This window comes from Zosterops lateralis (genome assembly GCF_965231275.1).
Source record: "Zosterops lateralis genome assembly, chromosome: 29".
In the NCBI taxonomy this organism is placed as follows: domain Eukaryota; kingdom Metazoa; phylum Chordata; class Aves; order Passeriformes; family Zosteropidae; genus Zosterops; species Zosterops lateralis.
Genome location: NC_139789.1, coordinates 2,685,437 through 2,707,627, shown reverse-complemented (window position 1 = coordinate 2,707,627; position 22,191 = coordinate 2,685,437). Strand labels below are relative to the sequence as shown.

At 47.1% G+C, this 22,191-nt stretch overlaps 1 protein-coding gene across 4 annotated transcripts; it reads right to left on the bottom strand.

The window, feature by feature from the left end:
• Positions 1–601: 601 nt before the first annotated feature.
• On the bottom strand, positions 602–21,768 carry MED26 (mediator complex subunit 26). Of its 4 annotated transcripts, none has more exons than XM_083880040.1 (3): positions 21,670–21,768; positions 4,647–4,721; positions 602–3,362 (listed from the first exon to the last, which is right to left on the bottom strand). In XM_083880040.1, the coding sequence occupies exons 1-3, from the start codon at positions 21,742–21,744 to the stop codon at positions 1,683–1,685; spliced, it is 1,830 nt and encodes a 609-aa protein (XP_083736166.1). In that variant the 5' UTR covers positions 21,745–21,768; the 3' UTR covers positions 602–1,682. The 4 variants fall into 4 exon arrangements, with proteins under 4 accessions (XP_083736166.1, XP_083736167.1, XP_083736168.1 ...); XM_083880041.1 differs by lacking the exon at positions 21,670–21,768 and adding an exon at positions 21,001–21,169; XM_083880042.1 differs by lacking the exon at positions 21,670–21,768 and adding an exon at positions 14,835–14,853.
• Between the last annotated feature and the right edge of the window lie 423 nt (positions 21,769–22,191).

The following is a 22,191-nucleotide window of genomic DNA, read 5'->3' as shown; positions in this document are numbered from 1 at the left end:
AGGAGCATCCTCCTCTGAAAACCAGGGCAGAGCTTGACTCCACCCTCAAAGGCAGGACAACTCTTGGCAGGGCTCATCTCCAGCACAGATGGGTTAACTGAGTTAACATCACTAAACCCAGGAATATTTTTGGTATAGTGTCCCCTCCCCTGACCCCCTGAACAGAAGCCCAACACTGGGGACTGCATCAAACAACATAGTCCCAAATATTAAAGCAATTACAGTTAATAGAAATCCTTTTTTTGCTTTCTAAACCCCAGGCTGCTTCAGAAAGCACTGTAACAATTAGGAATAAAACATTACAAAGTTACTGAGACAGAAAAGATGAAGTCTGATCTCTTTAGACTTTGAGGTACATTATCAGCAGTTGGGTTCTCAGTCTCCAGAGTTAAAAACAGATTCCACCCTGTGTGACTGAAGAGCACACCAAGGTTCTTGGAAGACAATCCTGTTATCCCTACCGGCAGTGTCCGAGGGATGCGGCTCCACCTCCCTGCTCCGAGGGCTCCCAGTGCCAGGGCTCCCTTAGCTGGGCTGAACTGAGCAAACTTGGGGTGGGGGGAAAAACGAGTGGAGTGTATATAAATAATTCACAAACTGGTTTGTGCAAATTTTTTTTATTTCCACATTTATATCACAACGTGTCCACTTAAAGGACCAAATAGCAAAGTTGCTCCCTTCTGCATCCCAGGAACACAGAAGTCTAGTTACTGTACATTCACTAAGGCTCTTTGTTTTTGCAAATTGCGTTTATGATGGATATCCATAAGGCAAACAATATCTAAAGGAATGGTAACAAGTATATTTCCAGCATACAAACAGGCTTCCTTTTTCCCTCTCACAGTACAGTTACAAACTTGTAGCACCCTCATAACATTTAGATTCTAGAAAAGGTGATTTTTCTTTTTTGTGTTTTTTTTTTCTTTTTGTCTTTTTGTTTTTTTTGTCTTTTTGTTTTTTACCTATAAGTTTGCAGGAAGGGAAAAGGAGGAAAAATATTTGGCTGGTGGTGGTGGGATCAAAAAATATCGTTAAACATCTAGTTTTTGCAGCATTTCTCAGAGACTGGATTTAAACTGAAACCAGACTAAAATATGTGGATGCCTATGGAATGTTGAGCTGAAGCTGGTGGCCCAGCCTGCAGTGCAACACCTGCTGTTTAAAACCCAATCTCCGTACCACATGACTCTTAAATAACGCAATCATGTTCAGAGATGTGATAGAAATAAAACTACAGTTTTTGCACGTTGTCTCTCGAATACCTCACTGCCAAATAAAAACCCAAATCAAGTCAAATAAATAGATGCATATTTTGTTAAGGTAACTTCCACAATTTTTTTTTTCTCTGTACCTGCCTGTAATAAGATTCCGGCATTCAGAAAGTGCTGGAAATCCTCTTCACTTCTTGGGGACTAACACTTTTTATAGCTGGCTCGCTATAGAGTTTTGAACTCAACTGATCAACCTTCGTATGCCTTCCTTTGCAATTGTTAGTAAACTGGTAGCAGCATTTCACAAAAGGAGAATTTAAAGGAACGAGCTGGAAAGGCCCAGCTCCCTCCCCCCCTCTGCTCGTGGGGCCTGTTTGTCCAGGACAGGAGGCTCTCTCCAGCTGGAAGTGGCATCGTGTCTGCCAGTTCTGCTAACTGCAGGTGTAAAAAGCGTGGTTAGCAGAACTGCTCTCAGTCTAGGCAGACGTAAGGCAGGATGTTCAATCTCCCATCATCCCCGTGTGGATCTAAGGATATGCACTGTGTCCAATCATACCAGTTACCCTGTGTGTCATAACAACCGTTCACGCCCGGCCAGTTGTGGTCACGTATTCTGTCGAGGTCATCGCCCGTGACCTCTCTGGTGACCCCAGGCAAGTCTGTAGGTTTGCTGTTGGGAGCTAGAACGTGAGTCTTTCTAGCCTCTTTTCTAGTGCTTTCCTCCTGCTTTAAATACTCAGACATGAAGTAGTGAGCTCCTGGAGTCTGTACTCCTGATGAAGACAGCAAGCTACTCTGTCTGTTTAAATATGACTGAATGATTTCATTTCTGGACAACTCTTTCCAGTTCGTTTGTTCAAAGGGGCTTTGCAGGTTGGGTTTTTGCTCCTGCTTTTCCGTTTCTGTCCTGTGCTGTTCAGTAAGTGCAGGGATTTCTACCTGCAAAGGATCTTTCGGTGTTAAAGGTTTTATCTGTCCTGTCATGGGATCAAAAGTGAGTTTTCTCTCTTTTAACCTCACAGGTTTCACACCCCCTTCTGTCACGTGCCCATCCAAGTTGACTGTATAGTCTCTGGGTCGGTACCTTTTCTTCTTTTTGCTATCAGACCCTGAAGCAGCATCGTCACTGTCCATTCTGGAGGTGTCCTGTGGGAAGCCCGTGTGTGATTCCCCGGGGTGGGCTTTGCAGCCGGGAGCCGTGTGCTGCTGAAGTGTCCCTGCTGTGTGCCTGTGCTGGCCCTCGGGGGCTCCCTGCTGCTCCTGCCAGTGCTGCACCGCCTCGGGGGCCGCCTGAGGAGGGAACTCCAGTCTCTTGGCTGGCATGGGAGGTGTGGATGGTTGCATCAGGGAGGGCGGCGGCGATGGCACCTGTGCAGCGTCTGCCAGCTGAGACCTCTGAGATGGACTGGGCATCGAATCCTTTGGTGAGTACGTGGTGTGCTGCCGAGCAAAAGTATCATGCCTAACGTTCCTAGGGCTAAAGGAGGAGCAGCGTGGGCTCTTGGGCTGGTGGGGGCCCGTGGCTTCTTCTGATTTATCATGCTGCTGAAGCACTGCAGTCTTTAGTAACGAGGAAGTGCTTGAAGGTTTTACAAGTCCTGGAGAACTGGTGTGAGGTTTTACAGCATTTACTGGGATCTTATTGTGTTTATCATTTTCACTGAGATCTGTCCTGCTGCTTTCGGGCCCTGCATGTAGGTTTATGTCTACAGGACTAGGAAAATTTTCAGGACTACCTCCAATGCCATTGGTTGGAGGGGGTGAAGAGTTTTGTAATACTTCATGACTAGCTTTGGAGACCTTTGGGGGAGGAGGGCCCTGATGCCCATCCCTGTGCTCACCTTTCCTTTTCCTATTTCCCAGTTTCTCTGTTTTTGGAGAATTGAGTTTCTGGATATCATTCCTGCTTTTCAGTTCGCTGATGGGCTTGGCGCCGGGCACGGCAGGAAGTTGTGAGTCTGGTTTGCAGTTGTGAGCACCTCCATTCGCTGACCCCGGCGGGTTGGGGAGCCCCCTTGGCACTGGCTCGTTCTGGGTCACGGGTTCTATCAACTTCTGCCAATTCCGCAACAATTTCTTGGCACGTTTGGCAAGTTCCTCATTGGATGTCTTCTTCCTCACCTCATTGATGAGCCTCCCGAGTCTGGTTTCCTACAAAGACAGACAAGGTGTTTTACAAACACGTGTCATTCCAAGCAAAATCCTCAAGGAATGTTCCTGCTTTGTAATGCTCACCCCTGAGAAACACCTGGTTAAAACACTAAAGATTTAAAGTGTTGAATTAATCTTTTTGGAAAGGATTAGTCCAGTGCTCTGCCACACAACATGAAACTGACTGTAGGTTTCAAGTTATGCTGTCTTTATTCCCTGGTAAAAACATCAGAAAGGAATTCTTTAATGAGAAAGGACCACAAGAATAAGGGTGCAGGTTCAGACTCGAGGGGAAATGCAGCACCCAAAGGTGTGTGTTTATCACAAGGGAAGTAAAAGATCTGCAGAGAGAGCCAAGAGAAAAGAATTCCAGGATCTTTGCCTGTTGCAGTAAGTCGTTAACAATAAAAATCTCCATTTGACAAACCTGACTACCAGGTGTGAGTTGTGTCCTACCTTTTTCCTCCACCTCTCTCCTCTCCCTTCACTCCCCAGCCTCGTGGAAACGTATGAAAAAGTCATTTAAACAACATTCCCAGGGTGTCCCAAGGTGGTTTCATGAGCGGAAGGAAGTGTTTGATTGTTCCCAAAGCACATTTGAAAACAAAGAACTGTTCCACAAGTCAGATTTCTTAAGGAAAGTACTTCAAAGGAGAACACAGACTAGACTGGGAGAGAAATATGCAACCAGTTGTGATAGATATGTTGAAATATAGGTGGAGTTGTAATTAAGCAACAGTTAAAAGCAAGAACACTGCTAATTTCAATACAAAGAGTGAAAAAGAAATATGTAATTCATCCACAAAACTTCTTTGGACTGTTTCTACAAGTGACCAGTGAGAGTTCAGCTCTCCTTACACCTCACCTCACCACAAATATCAGGCCTTGAAACCTGCTTAACTGAATTTAAGATTGATTTTACAGACCCAGAGCAACTCTATTCCTATTTCAGATTTTAGGAGCTTGGTCACCAAACGTCTACAAAGGTGACCAGAACTGCAGGGTGATATTGCTGAGTGCAACAGAATTCATCAGTGGGGAGTGATGATTAATGTAGTGCCCTGCACAAACAGGAACTGTGCTGCCCAGAATACTGATCTGGGCCCAGAAAGGATCCTGTGTTCTGCGAGATGTCGGAAACAGGACGAGAGGGACAAAATAATATCTTAATTGTGAATCCTTTGCAATCCATCTATTGTTTCCAGAAAAGCTCCGATGGAAACTGGAAAGGCAGGAAAAAGTCCTTGTATACACATAAAAAACCATGTTCAGAGGGTGACATACCTCAAGTGCCTCTTTGGTAATGGGATATTTCTCCAGGCTGGAGATCACTTCCAGCACTGCCACCATGTTATGGATCTGCAACAAGGAAGACAAAGTCACTTCATGTTTCATGTACTGGTCTTAGTTAACAAATGTAATTTAAGATCTTCCACTTTATAATTGCTGGAAACATTAATCACAAACTGCTATCAGACTGTCTGGCTTTAGGGAGCTGATTGTTCAAGGAATAGGGACAAGGACATTTTTACTGACCTAGTTGGAAATTGCAGGAGCTGTACCAAACACACTCTTATGTAAAACCCAAGGAAACAGTGGCAATAAAACCGCTGTGACTGAGTAACAAAGTTCTGAGACCCCTCTGCAAAGCATCAGTTAATTGTGCACAGCCTAACGGGAAACAAGAGCCAAGTGGAGCAGGAGCAGCAATCAGAAATGTGGAGTTTAATCCTCCAGGCCCACTGCAGATTCACCCAGGTCACTGCTCTGCAGTTTCATTCCCAGTATCACTTCCTGCACTGCACACAGGAGTCTCAGCCTGCAGGTCCCTCCTCGGGCTGGGGCTGTGCCCAGCAGGTGTCCCCAGACCATCAGCTCCTCCAGCCACTCCACCACCCCTCGCTGGGGCTGTACTTGAGGAGGAGGAACTGCACAAATGCCCATCCACTTAAAACGTGAGGATCAGGTTCTCTGGGTGGCTGCACTGCACCCCCAGCACAGCTGGACATCCTGCACATCCTCAGCACATGTGGGATTTTAATGGGTTCCATGAGAAACCCCACACTACACGTTTTAGGGGCTTGGTTTAGTGCTAAATATGGCAGTGCTGGGTTGGACTCATTAATCTTGGAGAGCTTTTCCAACCCAAATGAGTTTATGATCCCACACAGAGATCTCTGTTTCCATTACCTGATGTTAAGAGTGCTGAAACCTGGAATTTCTAATTCATCTTTGGAGATAGATTTAAAAGATAAGCAAAGGAAAACTTGAATCACAGTCTCATTTATTGCTTAATTGCATTTATGACTCAACTGGATGTGAAGTGCATGTGAGAAAAATCTCTCAGCAAGAACCTCTGCAGGGATCTCACATCATCCTGAAACCTCATCAGGAGCATCATCATCATCACCAGGCAGCTCTGCCATCCCAGCCATACACTTCCCTGCATGATGTCTCATCTTAAAAACACTAATTCCTGTAAGAATTGGCTTCTCCAAGTCAGTTCTACCCCTCCACTAAGATACCACAGGAGCACCAGGAGCTGAAGTCTCTTCCCTTCAGAAAACCTTGGGTTCAGACCATGTTTTGTCCATCCCTGCAGGACTGTTTAGTGCTGGAGATACCTGGGTAACACTGTCAGTGATAAAACACTTGTCTTGATTTTTTGATTCACTTTTATCAAACTTGTGTTTAAAGTCCATGCAGGCTTTGAATGATTCTAACTCCTATAAGGTGTAAAACCAAGTCCAGGCCAAAGATGAATTAATTTCTCCTGGTTCTTTCTTTACTCTGCAGGTATTTAAAGCCCTACTCTGAGGTCAGGCCTGGTAAAACTCTGCTTAACCTTTAGAGCAGCAAGAGCACCCATTCTGACATATTTTAGTTCTTATTATTTCACTTCACTGACTTTCTTCCATGTTTTGACCCTTGCCCTGTCCTCAGTGCCCAGGAAGGACAGTTTAGCACCACAGTTTAAACAAAACTGGTGTTGGTTTTAAACAACACCAGGGTTGGGTTTTTTTAGTTTTAAGGCCCAGAGCCCTTAGAATAGTTAAAGCTCAATTCTGGGAGTTTCCAGACTCATATTTTTAAACTTGCAAAACACGATACTCTCCTTCCTAACACATATTTTAGACTATGAATTACCAGGGTGAAAAATGCTCTGTTGCACACACCATTAACTAGTACAATTATTTTTGCAGTTACTGGTAATCCCCAAATATTCATTATCTAAATGAAGAACTGATGGCAAAAAAAAAAAAGGTCCACTGGCCTATCAGAAGGTCAAAGTGGGGAAAGTGATACATTCATGTGCACACACACCTGCAGAAAGGTGAAACTGGGCAGGGAATTTCCAGTCACAGCTTTGTGTATTTGTTCAATACCCCCAAACACACAGCAGTGGATGCCCCAAATGCTGAAGCACCTCCCAGGTCTCCGGCAGGACTGACGGGCTGTGACTTCCCTCCCTGCTCTGGGGACACGTGGTGCCAATTAAGGCCAGTGAAAGTGGCCTTGCACCCTCAGCTCCTGCTGGAACACAAACCACCCATTTTGGATTCCTCACACATTTGTAACCAATTGAGAACGTGCTGTCACAGAGCAACTGCTGAGCGGAGCACGAACATCTCACACTCCAGACAACTGCCAGCAGCTCCTCTCATTTTCCTTTTTTTTTTTTTTTTTTTTTTTTTGACCTGTAGTGAAGCTTGATTCTTTGAAAATAAATACATAAAGTGTTCAGGCACGTTCAACAACTTCTCCCCTCTTCCCCTTGTCTAGTTTTCTCAGAATGTTTCATCTAGAGTGCCATAAAGAGAAGATTATAGTAAAAATCATATTTGCCTATTTTAAAATAACACAGACTATGAAATTTCCTGTGGTGTAGTTAAACACAGTGATGGAAACAAGAGGACCTCCCAAAACACCTCGAGTATCACCCATTCCATGAGAAGACACCCACAGGGATAACAGCAGCACACCCATCTGCACACCAGTTATCCTCACCTTAAACCAACTGTTACAATAAAATTCATACATTGTCACATAACCAGCGTGATACTAATGTTACAGAACCTGCCAGGACACCACCAGAAATGATAATTTATTAACACAAAGGGCTCCTGAAGCAGCTTACTGAGAACAGAACAGACAGGTGAAGTGCCAGGAGCAGAGCAGGACAGGGAATTCACAGCCCTGCTCCCTTTGGACACTGGGCAGGGCTGTAACTGCCCAGGTCAGTGTCTCAGGAATTTCCATTTTAGATTCTATGTGCCTTTGTCTGCTCACACTGTAACCTTAGTACCCCCAAAAAAACCTTCCAGGACCCTCACTGAGGAGCTTGCAGCAAACAGCTCAAAATAATCAATAAGTAATTGATAGAATGTTCCAAATTCTCCCTTGCTGCTCCCCTGTTGAGAGGACTGGCACACCGACTAATTCACTCAAAAGTTTGCTGCAGAACATCTGCTTTGAGTCATCCACGATAATCCTTTCCAGCTAACCCTAATGACAGCCACACAAAACAAATCTTATTTATTCCATGCAAGGCTCCTTAAGTCATCCAGCCATTCAGCCATACTCTGGAGCTTACTATTGCTGAGATCTTTTCCAAGTAAAGCACTGAATGTTTTCACTCCAGCCTCAGACAAAAGCAGGGGTCTCTGAACTCTCAGGAAAAGATCAAGAAGCTTAATTTTCTTTTCTTAACTGCCATCTTAATCTTATTTCAGCATTTATAAACCAGGGCCAAGTCAGTGACTAATTTCAGGGTGTTACACAGCAGTTTAAAGGGGTTTTGGGGAAGGTTGAGGTACAGCTGTTCCCTCCCACCTCCACTTCCACCATTGCCTTCCCACCAAATCTGAAAGCAGCATCAAGCTCAGCATCCTTACAAGCTCTACTGCCATTCCCAGGTGCTGGGATGTGCTTTCTGTGGGACCAGCACACTCCATGGGATGCTTGGATTCTGTTCCTTTGGTTACATATCAGCCCAGACCCCAAACACAACATGAGCACCCCCAGAACAAACACCTTCCTGTCCTCCTGGGGACTGCCTGGACACACAGCACAACCTGCACTCCCTCACTGCAGCCTGAAAAACAAATGTTACAGAAACTTTCTATTGCAGACACCCAGATAAAGCAACAATTTTCTTTTTAACATTTCACAGGGATGTCTCTAAAGATCTTTGCATACCTGACTAGACCATGATAGACAACAAACCAGATCTGAGTTAACTGGAATAGGAGAAGGAGCAGCATTTTCTGTGTAATTTTCTGTGAAAAACTCCATGCACAATTCCAAAAACCTTGCAGTGAAACTGCCCATGCAGATTTCTGGTAGAAAGGCTCTTTTCAACCACAAAGTTCAGGTAATAGTTATAGAAGGCATCATTTAATACAGCAACATCATCCTTCTGGGTCACATTAGTGCCTTCACAAGTTTCTAAAGGATATTTAAACTTGGCCTGGAGTCTCCCATCACTGAAAATCCTCTAAAACCAAACTGCAACATCATCATCCTCCTGAAATCACAGCTTACAACAATCACAGCCTGACTCCACCGTGGGCATGGTGAACAGAGCAAACATGCATCACAACACACTGTTTTGGAGAGAATGTATTTGCCATCATACTTAACCGCTTCATCAGGATATCCATAAATACCCAAAATTTTGATCGTTTCATAAATACTCAAAATTTCGATGGTTTCAGAGAAAGTACTTCTGTAACACTGTCCCACCTGTAGCACCGAAGCAGTTTGACAGAAGCAAGCAGAGAAGTGGAGACACTGTGGGAGACTGAACAGGTCTTTTTTCTTCCTACAAACACAAATCCAGGTGTGGATTGCCAAGCTGGAGGTTTCTGGTGGCAGTCAATACCAGCAGCAGGGTCCAGACAGAAGTTCCCAGGAGCATTTGTACATTTTTTTGTCTTCTCCCTATTCCAGGGCTGTGTATCTCCTGAGGGAGCGCAAGAAAATGTTCAAGAAAATCCCAGGTTCAAGGTCAATATTGCTGGTGCTGGAGAGGCCAGGGAGGCAGAGCTGATTCCCTGAGGTGCAGAGCTGGCTCCAGGGGTGATGGCATTGCTGGTGTTCCTTCTCTTGGAGCTCTCAGTGTCACCTGCAGCCCAACACCAGCTCCTGCCCCAGACCAGTGTCCCCTCAGTGTCACATCTCACCCCAATGTAGCTTTTGTACAAAAGCTACTTCACTGCACAATAATCTAAAATATGGAATAAGAAGTGAGGAGAGAAAAGCTGCTATTCACAGGAGGCTTTATTTAAATGTGACAACAGAAATACAGCGGTGCAGAGTTTATTTAGCACTTTGTGTAGGAACTACCAGACACCAGACACTGACAATACACACCAGCAACAGAAAATCATAATGTCATTTGTTCAAAGGTACAGACCAAACACACCAAGTTAGAATTCAGGTTACAACCTGCTGGTATTTAGTTCAGTTCCCTGGCAGCTGATCTATTAACAGTTCCCCCCAGCCCCAATGTGACATGATGTTGTCTAAAGATAGGGAACACGAGATACTATTCACAGACACAACATACCAAAAAGATGACCATGCACTACTTTGCTCCCATTATTGAAAACGTCTGAAAGTCAGTTTGCCCAAGCAAATTAACCAGTACACAAAAGATGATCTTTAAGGTGGAGGTCAGTTTTCTAATAGTATTTAGTGAAACAGATCTTAAACATGAAGCAATCACTGATTTGAAAGCCATTCACTGGGAGAATCTTCTATGACAGAGAAATTCATACGGAGACCATGCTTTGAAAACCTGATCAGAAATCTGTGGTGCAAAAGAAGGGGCAGAAGAAATACTCCTTGAGTACCAAGAACAGTCCAAAGAGTGACCAGGCACAGGAAGCATTACCCACACCTTTGGACTTAAAACTCCCAGGTCTACTTTAAAGAGTCAAACCAATCTGTATATATTTTATTTGTACTTAGGCTTTATTTAATGGCAAAGTAACATCATCCAGATACCTTCCTGTATATACTTCACAAATCCAGGATCATCAAACCAGAGTAAGGTCAGATTCCAATAAAACTCTGCAGTGCGAAGAAACCACCGGACCTGAAATATTTCCCTGCTCCCTCCTGGCAGTGCCCACGCACAGCCCTGAGCTGGGCAGACACCACAGCAGCCAAGAGAATGAGAGGAGCTTGCCAGCACAAAGCACAGTTTGCCCTGGCACTCACAAAGGGCCTCCAGACACAAATCCACGGCAGCTGGGAGTGCCCTGAACGCTGCAGCTCTTCTCTGCGTGGCCCTTTCCCAGGGAGGCACCCGAGATCCCTGGCACAGCAGGAACAGATTCCAGGCTGGGCCAAGGCAGGGGAAACCACCCAACAAAAGGAGCATCCACTGGAGGAGGATGGTACAAGAGGCAGCAAAGCACAGACTATGAAGACAAGACACACCCCCAGTTCCCTGCCCTTCAGGAACAAGTCTTAAAGGCAAACAGAAAACAGCAACAGTGAAACACTTTTCTCCATTCACGTTTATTAGCCAATAACTGGAAGACATTTTTGTTACTACACAGAGAAATACCTGTCTGTCAACTTCAACAGTTACTAAACATTTTCTATAACACCATAAGTATCCTGCCTATAGTGCCAACCCTGAGCTGCAGACGTACAGAGAAGATTCACTGCAATATGACCGCCCCAACTTCTTTTTCCACACCCCACAACAAACCCACCCCACCAGACTGTGAAGCTGGACAAACAAAAATTCATTAGTCTGATTTTTTTAAAGAGCCCAGCAGCCAAAGAGGCTACATGAACTACTATTTACTTGGTGAAAATTCCTGCTGAAGGAGCAGGGCAAGAACCAGGGAGCACAAAGCCAGGCAGCCACTGCCACTCTCAGTGGCATCTCCCACAGCACACTGCAAGTAAGATCATTTAGTGTTGTTTCCCACTCAATCTCAAACTGTAAGGAATGGCAGAGGAATCCAATTCAGCTGGAATTACACCTTCATCTCAAAGCACAACAGCACAAGAAAAACATATGTGAAGAGGAGGTCAGAGGACAGCAGCGATAAAAAGTTTTGAAAATATAGTTAATAACATAAAGTTGAAGTTTTCATTTCACACTGTGCTGAAAAAATAGAGAGACACATGAAGCTTGAAATAAGCCTTCCTATGCGTTATTAGTCACAATAAAGAAAATGTTAATCAACTGTTTTCATGCTCACTGGCCTAATTTGCAACAAGACAAATACTGATTGCATTTAGAAATAACAAGTGAGCTACCAGTGCACTCTAATCTCTCCATAGTCTCCAGAGCCATTGTGGAGGTTTAAGAACAGATTAGACAAGTCCAGAGTGAGCTGTTTGAAGGGACATGAAGTCCCCTCCAGCCATGCTCTGCACCTGGGGAACAGACACTGAACCAGAAAGGAGCACAAACACATCAAAACTCCCATTTCCATCTACTCCAAACTAGACTCAGAGCAGCAATTCAGAATTGTCTTCTCAAAATAATCCATACAGATAACTCCAGGAAACAGCTTGTTTTGTAAAGAACCTAAAAATTCAACACTTCCAACCTCACTGCCCCAGCACAGTGCTCCATGTGATCCCAAAATTCCCAACAGAAATGCTCAAAGCTTCTCTCCCTATTCAGGCTCTGCAGTTGCTCCCTGTCACCATTTCAGCCTCCTCACACTCACCACCCCTCAATCCCTGCACTGGTGCTAAGCACATCCAACTAGGATACAGTTTCCTTGTCTACTGGATAATCATTTGTCCTCCTCTTCCCCCTGTACAGAAACTTCAGATAAATCTTGGAAGTTCCTATTTATTATAAGCCATGAACTGAAGTCCAAAATTACTGCTTCAAAATTTAGAGAGCCGTAAAATGAGGTTGCTGTGCAAGCAAAGTCACGGGGACAACTGGTCCTACTTCAACAAGACAGAAAAGCAGTTGGATGATTATTCAGGCAGAATAATACAGAATATATAGAAAATCCAGCCTTAAAATGTGTCTCTTCTGATTGATCTTGGTGCTTTCTGCTTAAGGAACTCACCTGAGCTCACTGTTGGAACCCTCCTGGGTTAAGGTAAGAGCATGATGAGGTACCACAGGAGCCCTAAAGGCATTGCTTGGACAGAACCATTCTGTGACCACCTGCTCCACCTTCATCCACTCCAGAGAACTGCTGAGCATTTAAAATCATGCAATGGGCATTTAAGGATTGATGAGAAGGGTTCCAGAGCTTTGTGAAGTCCTTAAATATTATTTTACCCATCCCTTAAAGTATCTACCTACAGCTGTTAACACAGAGCAGTTTATATCTGAGTGCAATTCAGACAGGCCCTACTAATGTCCCCACGATACAGAATTTGCACTTTTTTTAAAGTAAAACCATTTATCACCATACCAGTGTCCTTTAAATGCATCAAGCCAACTTTTCTCTAATTTCTAGGGAAGTTTCTCAGCTGATTCTTTAAATGACAGAGGAGGCTGAGGTGAATAGAATGTTGAATTCTTTGTGGAATGTATTAATTCATCACACTAAAGTGCGAGATGTTCATGTGACAGCTCATCAGAGTCGAGGCATGGTGTGTTTGCTCACAAAACCTGAGAAAAATAGTGTTACAAACTGGGAAAGTTTGTGAAGAAGTCACTGTATCCTTTCAACAACTGTTACCAATAGTGAATTCTTGTCAGAACATACTATAAACAAGTTTTATGGATATGGAAAAAAAAAATTGAAATCAATTTATGCATCTCCTAGAATTACTGCTCTCCAAATTGTAGATTAAACACTGCTGCCTGTCACCCATTTCCAAATACCTCTATTCTCTGAAGGCTGTGTCACCTCAGGACAATGTCACCTGTCAGGAAAGCAAAGCCCCCCAGTAATCCCTGGAGAATGTTTGGCCATTCCAGCCCATGGCACAATCCTTAGCAGCTCCTCGGAAACAAAATGCCTTCTCTACCTTTGGCTGGGGAAAAAAGTCTTCCCTGGAGGAAGGGGAGCATGGAGCCTTCTCAGCTCAGGGTGTGTAAATGCAGCTCCACTCCAGAGCCAGTGTGGTCACGGCAGGACCAAGGAACCCAGCACTCATCTGCATTTTTTTAATATTTAAACACAGAACACGGAATTGTGGAATCCCAGACTGGTTTGAGTTGGAAAGGACCTTAAACCCCACCTCATTCCACACCCCTGCCATGGGCAGGAACATCTTCCACGATCCCAGGCTGGTCCAACCTGGCCTTGAACACTTCCAGGGATGGGACAGAACATTCATGAAGCTCCAACCTGGCCTGGTTATTTATAACCTAGAGGCAAAAACTTCTCCATTTCCAGTTCAGAAAGCCCCAGTGAGGCTTAAGCCCCTTGACAGCCTGTCTTGAAAAGTCCAGAAAAGAGAATACAAAGTTAAAAGCTCCTATTTTGACAGACAAACGCTTCCCCACAAGACAATGGACACTGAGTTTTCCAGGGTGCAGCCAGGCTCCTGAGCTCCAGGTACCCACCTTCACAAAGAAATCTAAAACATCACCTCTTGCATCTTCTCCTCCACCTCACTGTGCCCAATTCTATTCAAAAATCAACTGTGGTTTCGCCAAGGATAAAATATGATACTGAAATATTTTTTCCTGGAATTTTCAGGATGACAAGTTCTATACAGACATTCCCTGTCCTTTTCTGCTGCAGTTAATTCACAGAGCACAAGGAGTGTTATGTACTGACCTACTCAGAAGGTGATGGCTTGAGTTACAGACATTCACAGATGTGCTGGAAGTTTGTTCACCAAAGACAATTTATGACTGTGCATCACCACCCTGAGAAAACACCGTGTTCCCCTACCTTCCACAGCTCTACACTCCTTAAAAAAAAAAAAAAAAAAAAAAAAAAATCAAACCCTGCAGACCTGTACTATAACTGTGATACTCTGCAAGCTGATCCTGCATGGAAACTATGTGAGAAAGCAGCTCCACAGAAGCGCTGGCTGTCACTCTGAGACAAGACTTCCACCTCTGCAGTCGTCTCCACAGCACTAAGTTTGAAAACACGCCCAGCTGAGCGTGTCCCTGAATCCCTTGGTTGCAGGATCCCTCCTCCCCAGCTGCCGGGTTAGAAACCACTCTGTTCACTAAAACAGAACTAATTATGTTTTACTTCCAGTGACTCCTCAGCAGAAATTGCTACCACTGACTGTTTGGACATGCTGAAAATTGTACACTTTGATATTAACAATCACACTCAGGCATGCACTGCTGCCCTGTGAAAGCCGTGCCCCTGAAAACACCAATTCGCCGCCGAGTTTTAGCAGATTGCACCTCAAATTAAAGCAATTTGCTGGCACTTAAATATTATTCCAAACACCAAAAGCATGAATTACCCACAGAAAGAGTAATTTAGCTGTTAGAATGCTGAATAAACAAACCTACATTTACATTAGACTGAGTGTGAGGTACTTACTTACCTTTACCTTAAATTATTTCTTTAAAGACCAAGTGTAAAAGTGGGGCCACATTATACACACTGAAGGAAGGATATTTGGAGTTATCACCAAGCACATAACTGCTGAGAAGAGATAGCAGCAAAATGTTATCAGCCAAAACAGACATGTTTTTATGTAAAAAACCTACACTGACATTAATTTTAACTCCAGGACTAATGTATTTGAGTTATTATGCCTTAAAAGCAGTGCTTCTTAACTAACATGAAACTTCTGCAGCAGGCAGAATTGATTCCTCCTTCCACTCTCCTGAAACTTTTGTGGTTCCTGAAAAAAAAAGCAACACTAATTGTCACCTTCTGCAGCTTCTTGAAAAAACTGGGAAAGGATCTCACAGGGAGAAAAAGCTTCAGCTGCAGTGGAGCTGCTTTGATCAGGAGCCAAAGGTGCCAGAATGACAGTGCTGTTGTGTCATGGGGCCACAGCAAAACCCCAAAGAGAGGCGACCACGCACATCTCACCCCCCTAAACTGGGCTCACCCTCAGCTTACCAGTCTAACCCCCCCCAAAAAAGACAAATTGGAATTCCCAGCCCAGACCCAGAGTTCTGAAACCCAGCCTAAGTCTTCCTGTTTCCTAAGGCACAGGTTGGGTCCCTCTCCACGTGGGAGCTTTGGAGTGTTTTCCCTCTTGCCCCAGCTGGTGTCAGGCTGCAGAGCCTTGGCAGCAGGAGCTGATCCAGCTGGATCCCATGCCCATCCCAGCTCCAGCCCTGCCAGGATGACCTGCTCAGCTCCCTGCTCTCTTGGCTTCAAGGTGTGCCAAGGTGCACTCAAATGGCTTCACACAGGATCCAGAACTACCTCAGTTGGAGCAACTCAGGAACCACCAGCCACAGGTCCTCTGCTGCCTGGGAAGTTTGCTCCAGCACATCTCTCCTGGAAGGACCCTCACCCTGCACACCAGCTGTCTGTTCCAAGCTGTGCCTCGTGGTGACTGCCAGAGGTTATTCCCCATATTTATATTACCTACAAAAAGTTGGTTCTTTTACTGAGGAGCTGTTCCACAGCTGGACCAATAAAAATGTGTTAATGAGTTATTTCCCTGCAGCCTCTGAGTGTTCAGAGTGCTCATTTCCCACCAAGGGCCCACGTACAGCACGTGCAGACAGATGCTTGTTGCAAAGTTTTATCATCTGGATTTAAAAAGCTCTTTAATGATCCCCTGCAATGACCCAACTGACAATGTGAGGGGGCTCAAGCTGCTCTAGGATAGCCTGAGCTGCCACCATCACATTGTCACCTCTCCTTGCCACACAATTCCCAACTCTGTGCCAGAACTGCCACCTCTCCGAGCCCAGGAGGAGCTGGGGCATGGAAAGGGGTCCCTGAGGAGTCCCTGTTCAGGTAGGGTGTGACCAGGTGAGTTCCTTGGTTGGGTCAGCACAAGGGAGGGAACAAGAACAGCTGGAGGTGGGGACATGATGGGGATCCCAGCAGCTCTCCCAGCTCCACTGGCTGGTGTAAGCACAGGGGTTGAAGCCAAATCAATCCCATTTTTGATCATTCGGAGCACTGTCCACACAGCCCACAGTGGAAGGTGGTGGTTTACTCTTGAGTTGCAGAGCTCACTCATGAGTTACAGCTCAGGAGCATCCTCCTGGCTGGCTGTGAAGATATTTCCCAGCAGTTATTCAGGACACATGCAGAGCCCCTGTATTGCTGCATGCCCGCAAACACAGGATCATTTCAGACATCTGTGAACCACACACAAGTGACAGTAACAAAAAAGGCTCTGAGAGTGAAACTGGACCGTAAGGCAGCCGCTGTCACCTCAAAAAACCCAGACAGGCGTGGTTGACTTCCCCAGGTGACAACACCTCCTTCCTGCCAGGTCCCAGGGCAGCAGGGATGCACCCAGGAAGCAGCAACATTCCACTCCTCATGGAATCACAGACTGGGCTGGGTTGGAAGGGACTTTAAAGCCCATCCCATTCCACTCCCCTGCCATGGGCAAGGACACCTTCCACTGTCCCAGGTTGCCTCAAGCCCTGTCCAATCTGACCTGGGACACTTCCAGGGATCCAGGGGCAGCCACAGCTGCTCTGGGCACCCTGTGCCAGGACCTGCCCATCCTCACAGGAAGCTGTTCTTTTCTGCTTCCACACTCATTTAAATATGTTAAGACCCAGTTCTGCTGCCAGAACTATTTGTGATGCACCAGAAGTTTTATCAAATAATTGAGCTACATCACAAACTACCTGGGAAAAGATCCATATATTGCCTTTTTTCTTTAAATCCTGATCAATTCCTCGGTTCAGTTCACCACATGATCCTGCACACATAAAATGGGTGTGTGTAGCAGGAATAAGCAGTGGGTGTTATTTAAATTGTCACTGCTGCCGAAACAAACACTCAAATTAGAGCTTCAGAGCAAATGACTACTGCCATCATCACTGCAACCTGGAGAGTTTCAAGGAATTAGCAATTGAAAAGCAGTTCAGCATTCCCCTTCCTTTGACCCCTCAATTCAAACTCTCTTATATTTCTGTTCACTCAGATTTTGTCTTAGCATCCTCAAAGTTCAGAACGGTCTCACTGTTGCAAGGGGCACTGTACAAATTAAAAGTTTTTAAACCTCCAGCCTCCCAACCCCTCTCAAGAAGTGACAGCCTGCACTGCCACCAAGTCAAATAAGCTTTTTTGGAAAGAACTGGACAAGCAAACTTCAAAGCAAGGCCAAAAAACCAACTGTACTATCACCCTGACACGGTGAATTCAAGTGAATCCAAGTGTTTGTAATAAAGAGCACTAAGAAACACAGGCCTCATTTAAAGTTATTATAAAGAACCATAATGCAATGGGACTCTCTACATCAGGCCCAAATCTTTATCTGGAGCTCGAGACTGACATGACAACAACACTTTAGACCTTGCACATTAGGAAATGCTCCCCAACCCCCTGTATTTTGTCACACACCTGGAACACCCTGCTGCCTTCACACACAAAATGTGAGGCTGCTCAGAACAAGATGAGCTGCAAGTGAGGAAAGGGACCAAGAGGGCAAGAGGTACAACAGGTTCTCTGCACCTCCCTCAAAACTGCTAAGCTCATTAGGGCTCACAGAAAAGGATAAAGCTCAAGCAAGAGCCATTCCTAGTCTACTTTCGCCCACACGTAACACTTCCTGCGTCCAAAGAAATCACTGAGACCCTCAGGAAGTGAACCACCAGCTTCCCTTGCTTTCTATATTTATATTATTACAGCAGTGTCCTGCACTTTTTGAAGACACTACTGGAAAGCACCTTTACCACTGGTGAGGAGGGTTTTGTCTCCAGCACCTCGGTAAAACAACCAACAGACAAAACAGCCACAGAAGCATCTTTAAGTTGTGCCAGCTGGGAGATCTGCCCATGGCAATGCAGCACCCAGCATATCCCAACACACAGGCCAATTAATTATTAATAATTCAGATCGTGGACCACTCCTGAAGGTCTGTGCAGCAAGTCCAGCTGAGACACTGTGTGAAGCACAGGCTGAGTTAGAGCCAAGCCCAAGCTCACAGGGAGCACACAATACAGGCTGTTACTCAAACCAAAGCTGGGTTTGTGTCACAGAGGGGTTCTAACGGCAAATAATGAAGTTATTATCTAATATTTAAAAACAGGAACAGATTGCTACATATTCAGCATGAGGAACCATTTAATTGCAAGCACAATTCTGGCAGCTGGTTGGAAAGGACAGGCTTGTCCACAGACCAAAAACCAACATTTCTCATTACTCCTGACATCAGGGAATAAACTCCCCCAGGAGCACAGAGCACGAGTTACCAAGGCAAAGGTATTCTGCTGGGTGGAAGGGGTGACTTCTCAGCACACGGAGTCTGATGGCAAAAGCCTTGTTCCCACCAGAACCAAGGAACATCTCCCCAGTCAGACCTCACAGAACAGAACTCCTCCACCTCCTGCTATGTTCTCACAGAAGTCTTGGAAGGAAAGTGATGCTGGTACTCAGTGCTTAGGTCATGGAGCAGAAGTGGTTTGCCCATATGTTTCCTCGAGGAGAAAAGGCTGAATAAATGAAGACACAATAACCAGACATCCCGGGTGGCTTCTAGGATGATGTAAGTTCTTTTAAAAATAGCTTATTTCTTATAGGTCTCCTTTGAAATAGTTCAGAATTTACACGGGTAACCTCTAAGTGTGGGAAACTAAGTTATAAATATATTCTGCAGCAATTACTAGAGGAGGTTCAAGTGCTAAACATGTGTAAATTCAATATTGCTCCCGAGTCAGCAGGGCTTTATGGAGCAGCTGGAGATGAACAATCAGCACAGGAGATGATTTCCTGAGGCCAGCAGGTTCTGCAAGCTTGGGGAAATGATTATTTTGACCAGTTCAACCCAACAGAGGTAGAGAAACTTACGTCCTATTTTTTTTCATTTAAGGCATGACCTGTGAGTCGACCAAGATCAAACTAACCACTCAGGAATGAATATCCACAGTGGCAGCTCGAGTTAGGGGATGTGTTAGGGAATTTAAGTGAAGCTTAAATTTACAGACCCTACAGAAAAGCACCATGAAGAGCCAACCATCTCCTCCCTCCTCAGCCCCGTGGAACTGGACTGGTTTTGCTCACTTGACACTATTGGTGCAACTTTCACCCTCTCAGACACACACACTAACTACACTGAAAAGCTTGAGTTAAATCTAGGCCTCAGAGCTTGACTTTCTTGGTAAATGAGGAAGTCAGTGACAACAATGAATGCTGTAGGTTTGAACACAAGTAATTCTGTCAAGAGAAGATTCTAAGAGCCAGCAGAAAGTGACTGGAGCTTTCCATGAGTCCCTGCAGGCACAGCAGCTCATGGCTGCACTGACTCTCCCAGCAGGAAAACAGCAGAGCAGCTCCTTGTACTTTCACACTGGTGCCCAAGTGTGATTAAACTCAGAATCTGCTTTTTGAGCGTGTTCAAAATGTAACTTTTGCTTCCCTCTGTGCCAGTGACGTGCCAGGTAATGAACAATCAACAACACCACGTATTCCATGTGCTCTGGAGCCAAGAGTCTGAGCTCTCAGCCTGCACAATGAACCTCAGCCACACCACCTCTGCTCTCCTTCAAGAAAAGGTTAAACTGGAGCACAGACCCTGCCTACAGGCACTTCAGAACAATGGGCTGATTTTTCTGCCACCAATTATTGCCCTGGATAAGTATCAAGTATGTAGAATTATAATTTAACATACATCACTCCTAAACTTAAGGGGCTACTGACCTGCTGGGAGCTCTGGCCTCCCTTTGCAGGGAGCTGCCTGGTTATTTTGAGTCCTCTCACAACAGGAGTGGAGAAAGGGAAAAGAACCCATCACAAAATTCACTTCCTGGCTGCTTAGCTCTGCACAGCCACAGTGTCTGAGAAAGTAACACCAGAATTAGGGTAACCACTGCAGCTGACAGGTCTGAAGTCAAAAGACACCACAGATCTGCTAGAATTTTATTAAAGTAGGTTGGCACTCAGTCTCACGTAGAGTGAAAAATCTGCAGCCACAGAAAGAGAGAGAGCTCAGAGCAAATAGGATTCATGAAGTGAACTATCTGACATTTCAGCAAGATCCACGTTAAAGCACTGCAAACTCAGACAACGCTGACATTTAACAGTCCACAATTACCACGACGATTTGTTACTGTTACTCCAATGTGTAACACTGCAGCTCCCCACAGATGCCCAGCCCAGGGGGTTCTACAGGACCTACAAGGTCAGGGTGATTTTTCTTCAGCCCCCATGTCTCACACAGGCTGCTCTGGGAGGGGTTCCAAATGACAAAAACTTTATTAGCTACTTTAGGACTTCGATACAGATCTATCACAAAAAGGCACTTGTTCAGACAGGAGCAGGTATGACTTTAATAGAACCAAAACACATTTCACACGCCCCAGCCCCTGGAATAACACGTACACATTCAGCCTGATGCACCAGAGGCTTCCCCCAGAAACTGCAGATGGCCAAGATAGACCCACCTTGGCATCCTGCGGTGGTGGCTGTTGATCTAAAACTCAAAAATCGGACAGATTGAGGGCCCTGCAGTCCTCTCACAGTAATAAACACCTAAGCGGAGAACTGCTCGGATGAGCCAAAAAACCCTTAAAAGGAGCAAATGATCCTTTGGATAACCGCCACTTAAGGCCACTTACAGGTAAAATACACGCTGACTTCTGTGCTTACACCACATCCCAGAAGGAGCAGATAAGCTCATTACGGCGCTGCAGGAAGGGATAAAAGCGAAGACCGAGGCTGCTCGGTGCTGGAGCGGCTCCAGAGCCCCGCAGCCACCTCCGGAGCCCTCCCGGCGTCCCCGCAGCGCGGGGTCCCCCCGGCCGCGGCCGGAGCGGCCGCCGGGCCCGAGGAACAGGTGGGCGCCCCGGAAGGTCCCGGCGAGCGGCGGCGGGGCCGGCCCAGAGCCCCCTGCAGGCCGCGCCCGAGCCGCGGCCTGGCGTGGGGAGGCGGCCGGGCCGCCCGCCGCATGGCCGGGCAGCACCGGCCGGGCCCGGGGCGCCGAGCGGCGGCGGGGCGGGGGCGGCCGCGGCCCCGGGCGGGCGGGGAACGGCCCCGGGAGCCCCCAGCGGGGCGGCCCCGGGCTCCCGGCCGGGGGGCGCGGGCGGGAGGCGCCGCCGGCTGCGGGACCCCGGGCGGGCGGCGCGCCGGGATCTCCGCGCTACCGCCCGCGGCGGAGGCTCCGGTGCACCGGGGACGGCCCCGGCGGGAGCCCCGGAGGCCCCGGGGGGGGGGATAAAGGCGTCGCGGCGGGAGCGCCGGGCGGGGGTCGGCCCGGAGCGGCGGGGGCCCGCGGGGCCCGTACTCACGTTGCTCTGCGGGTCGATGGCCTGCAGCAGCCGGTCCCTGATCTGCTGCGGGGACGGGGCCGGAGCCGCTGTCATTGCCTGGGCGAAGCGGGGCGGCTGCGGCTGCGGCCGGGGCGGGCGGGCGGCGGGGCCGGGCCGGGCCGGGGCGGCGGCGGCGGCGGCTCCTCACTCGCCGGCGGCGGCGGCCTCGGGGAGCCGGAGGAGCATGTTCGCTCCCCGCGGGGCGGGGGCGGCGCGGGGGGCCGGGGGGAGCGGGCGAGCCCAGCGCTCCGCTCCGCTCGGGCCGAACGCGGGGCTCGCTGGGGGCAGGGCCGGCGCCGCGCGCGGCTCCCTGGGACGCGCCCGACGCCGTGACGTGCGCGCGCCGCGCCCCGGCCCCCGCCCGCACCGCCCGCCCGCACCGCCGGGGGCGCGCACCGCGCCTGCGCCGAGGAGGGCGGGCAGCGGCGGGAACGCGCGTGCGCCGTGGGGGAGCGGGGCGGGGCTGGGGCGCCGTGAGGGGGAAGTGGGGGACGCGGGGAC

Excerpts from the sequence above, each read along its gene's own strand:
- MED26 (XM_083880040.1), bottom strand. The coding sequence starts at position 21,744 with ATGACAGCGGCTCCGGCCCCGTCCCCGCAGCAGATCAGGGACCGGCTG. Across the intron at positions 4,722-21,669 it reads CCATCGACCCGCAGAGCAAC|ATCCATAACATGGTGGCAGT; the intron begins GTGAGTACGGGC and ends TCCTTGTTGCAG. Across the intron at positions 3,363-4,646 it reads TTACCAAAGAGGCACTTGAG|GAAACCAGACTCGGGAGGCT; the intron begins GTATGTCACCCT and ends CTGTCTTTGTAG.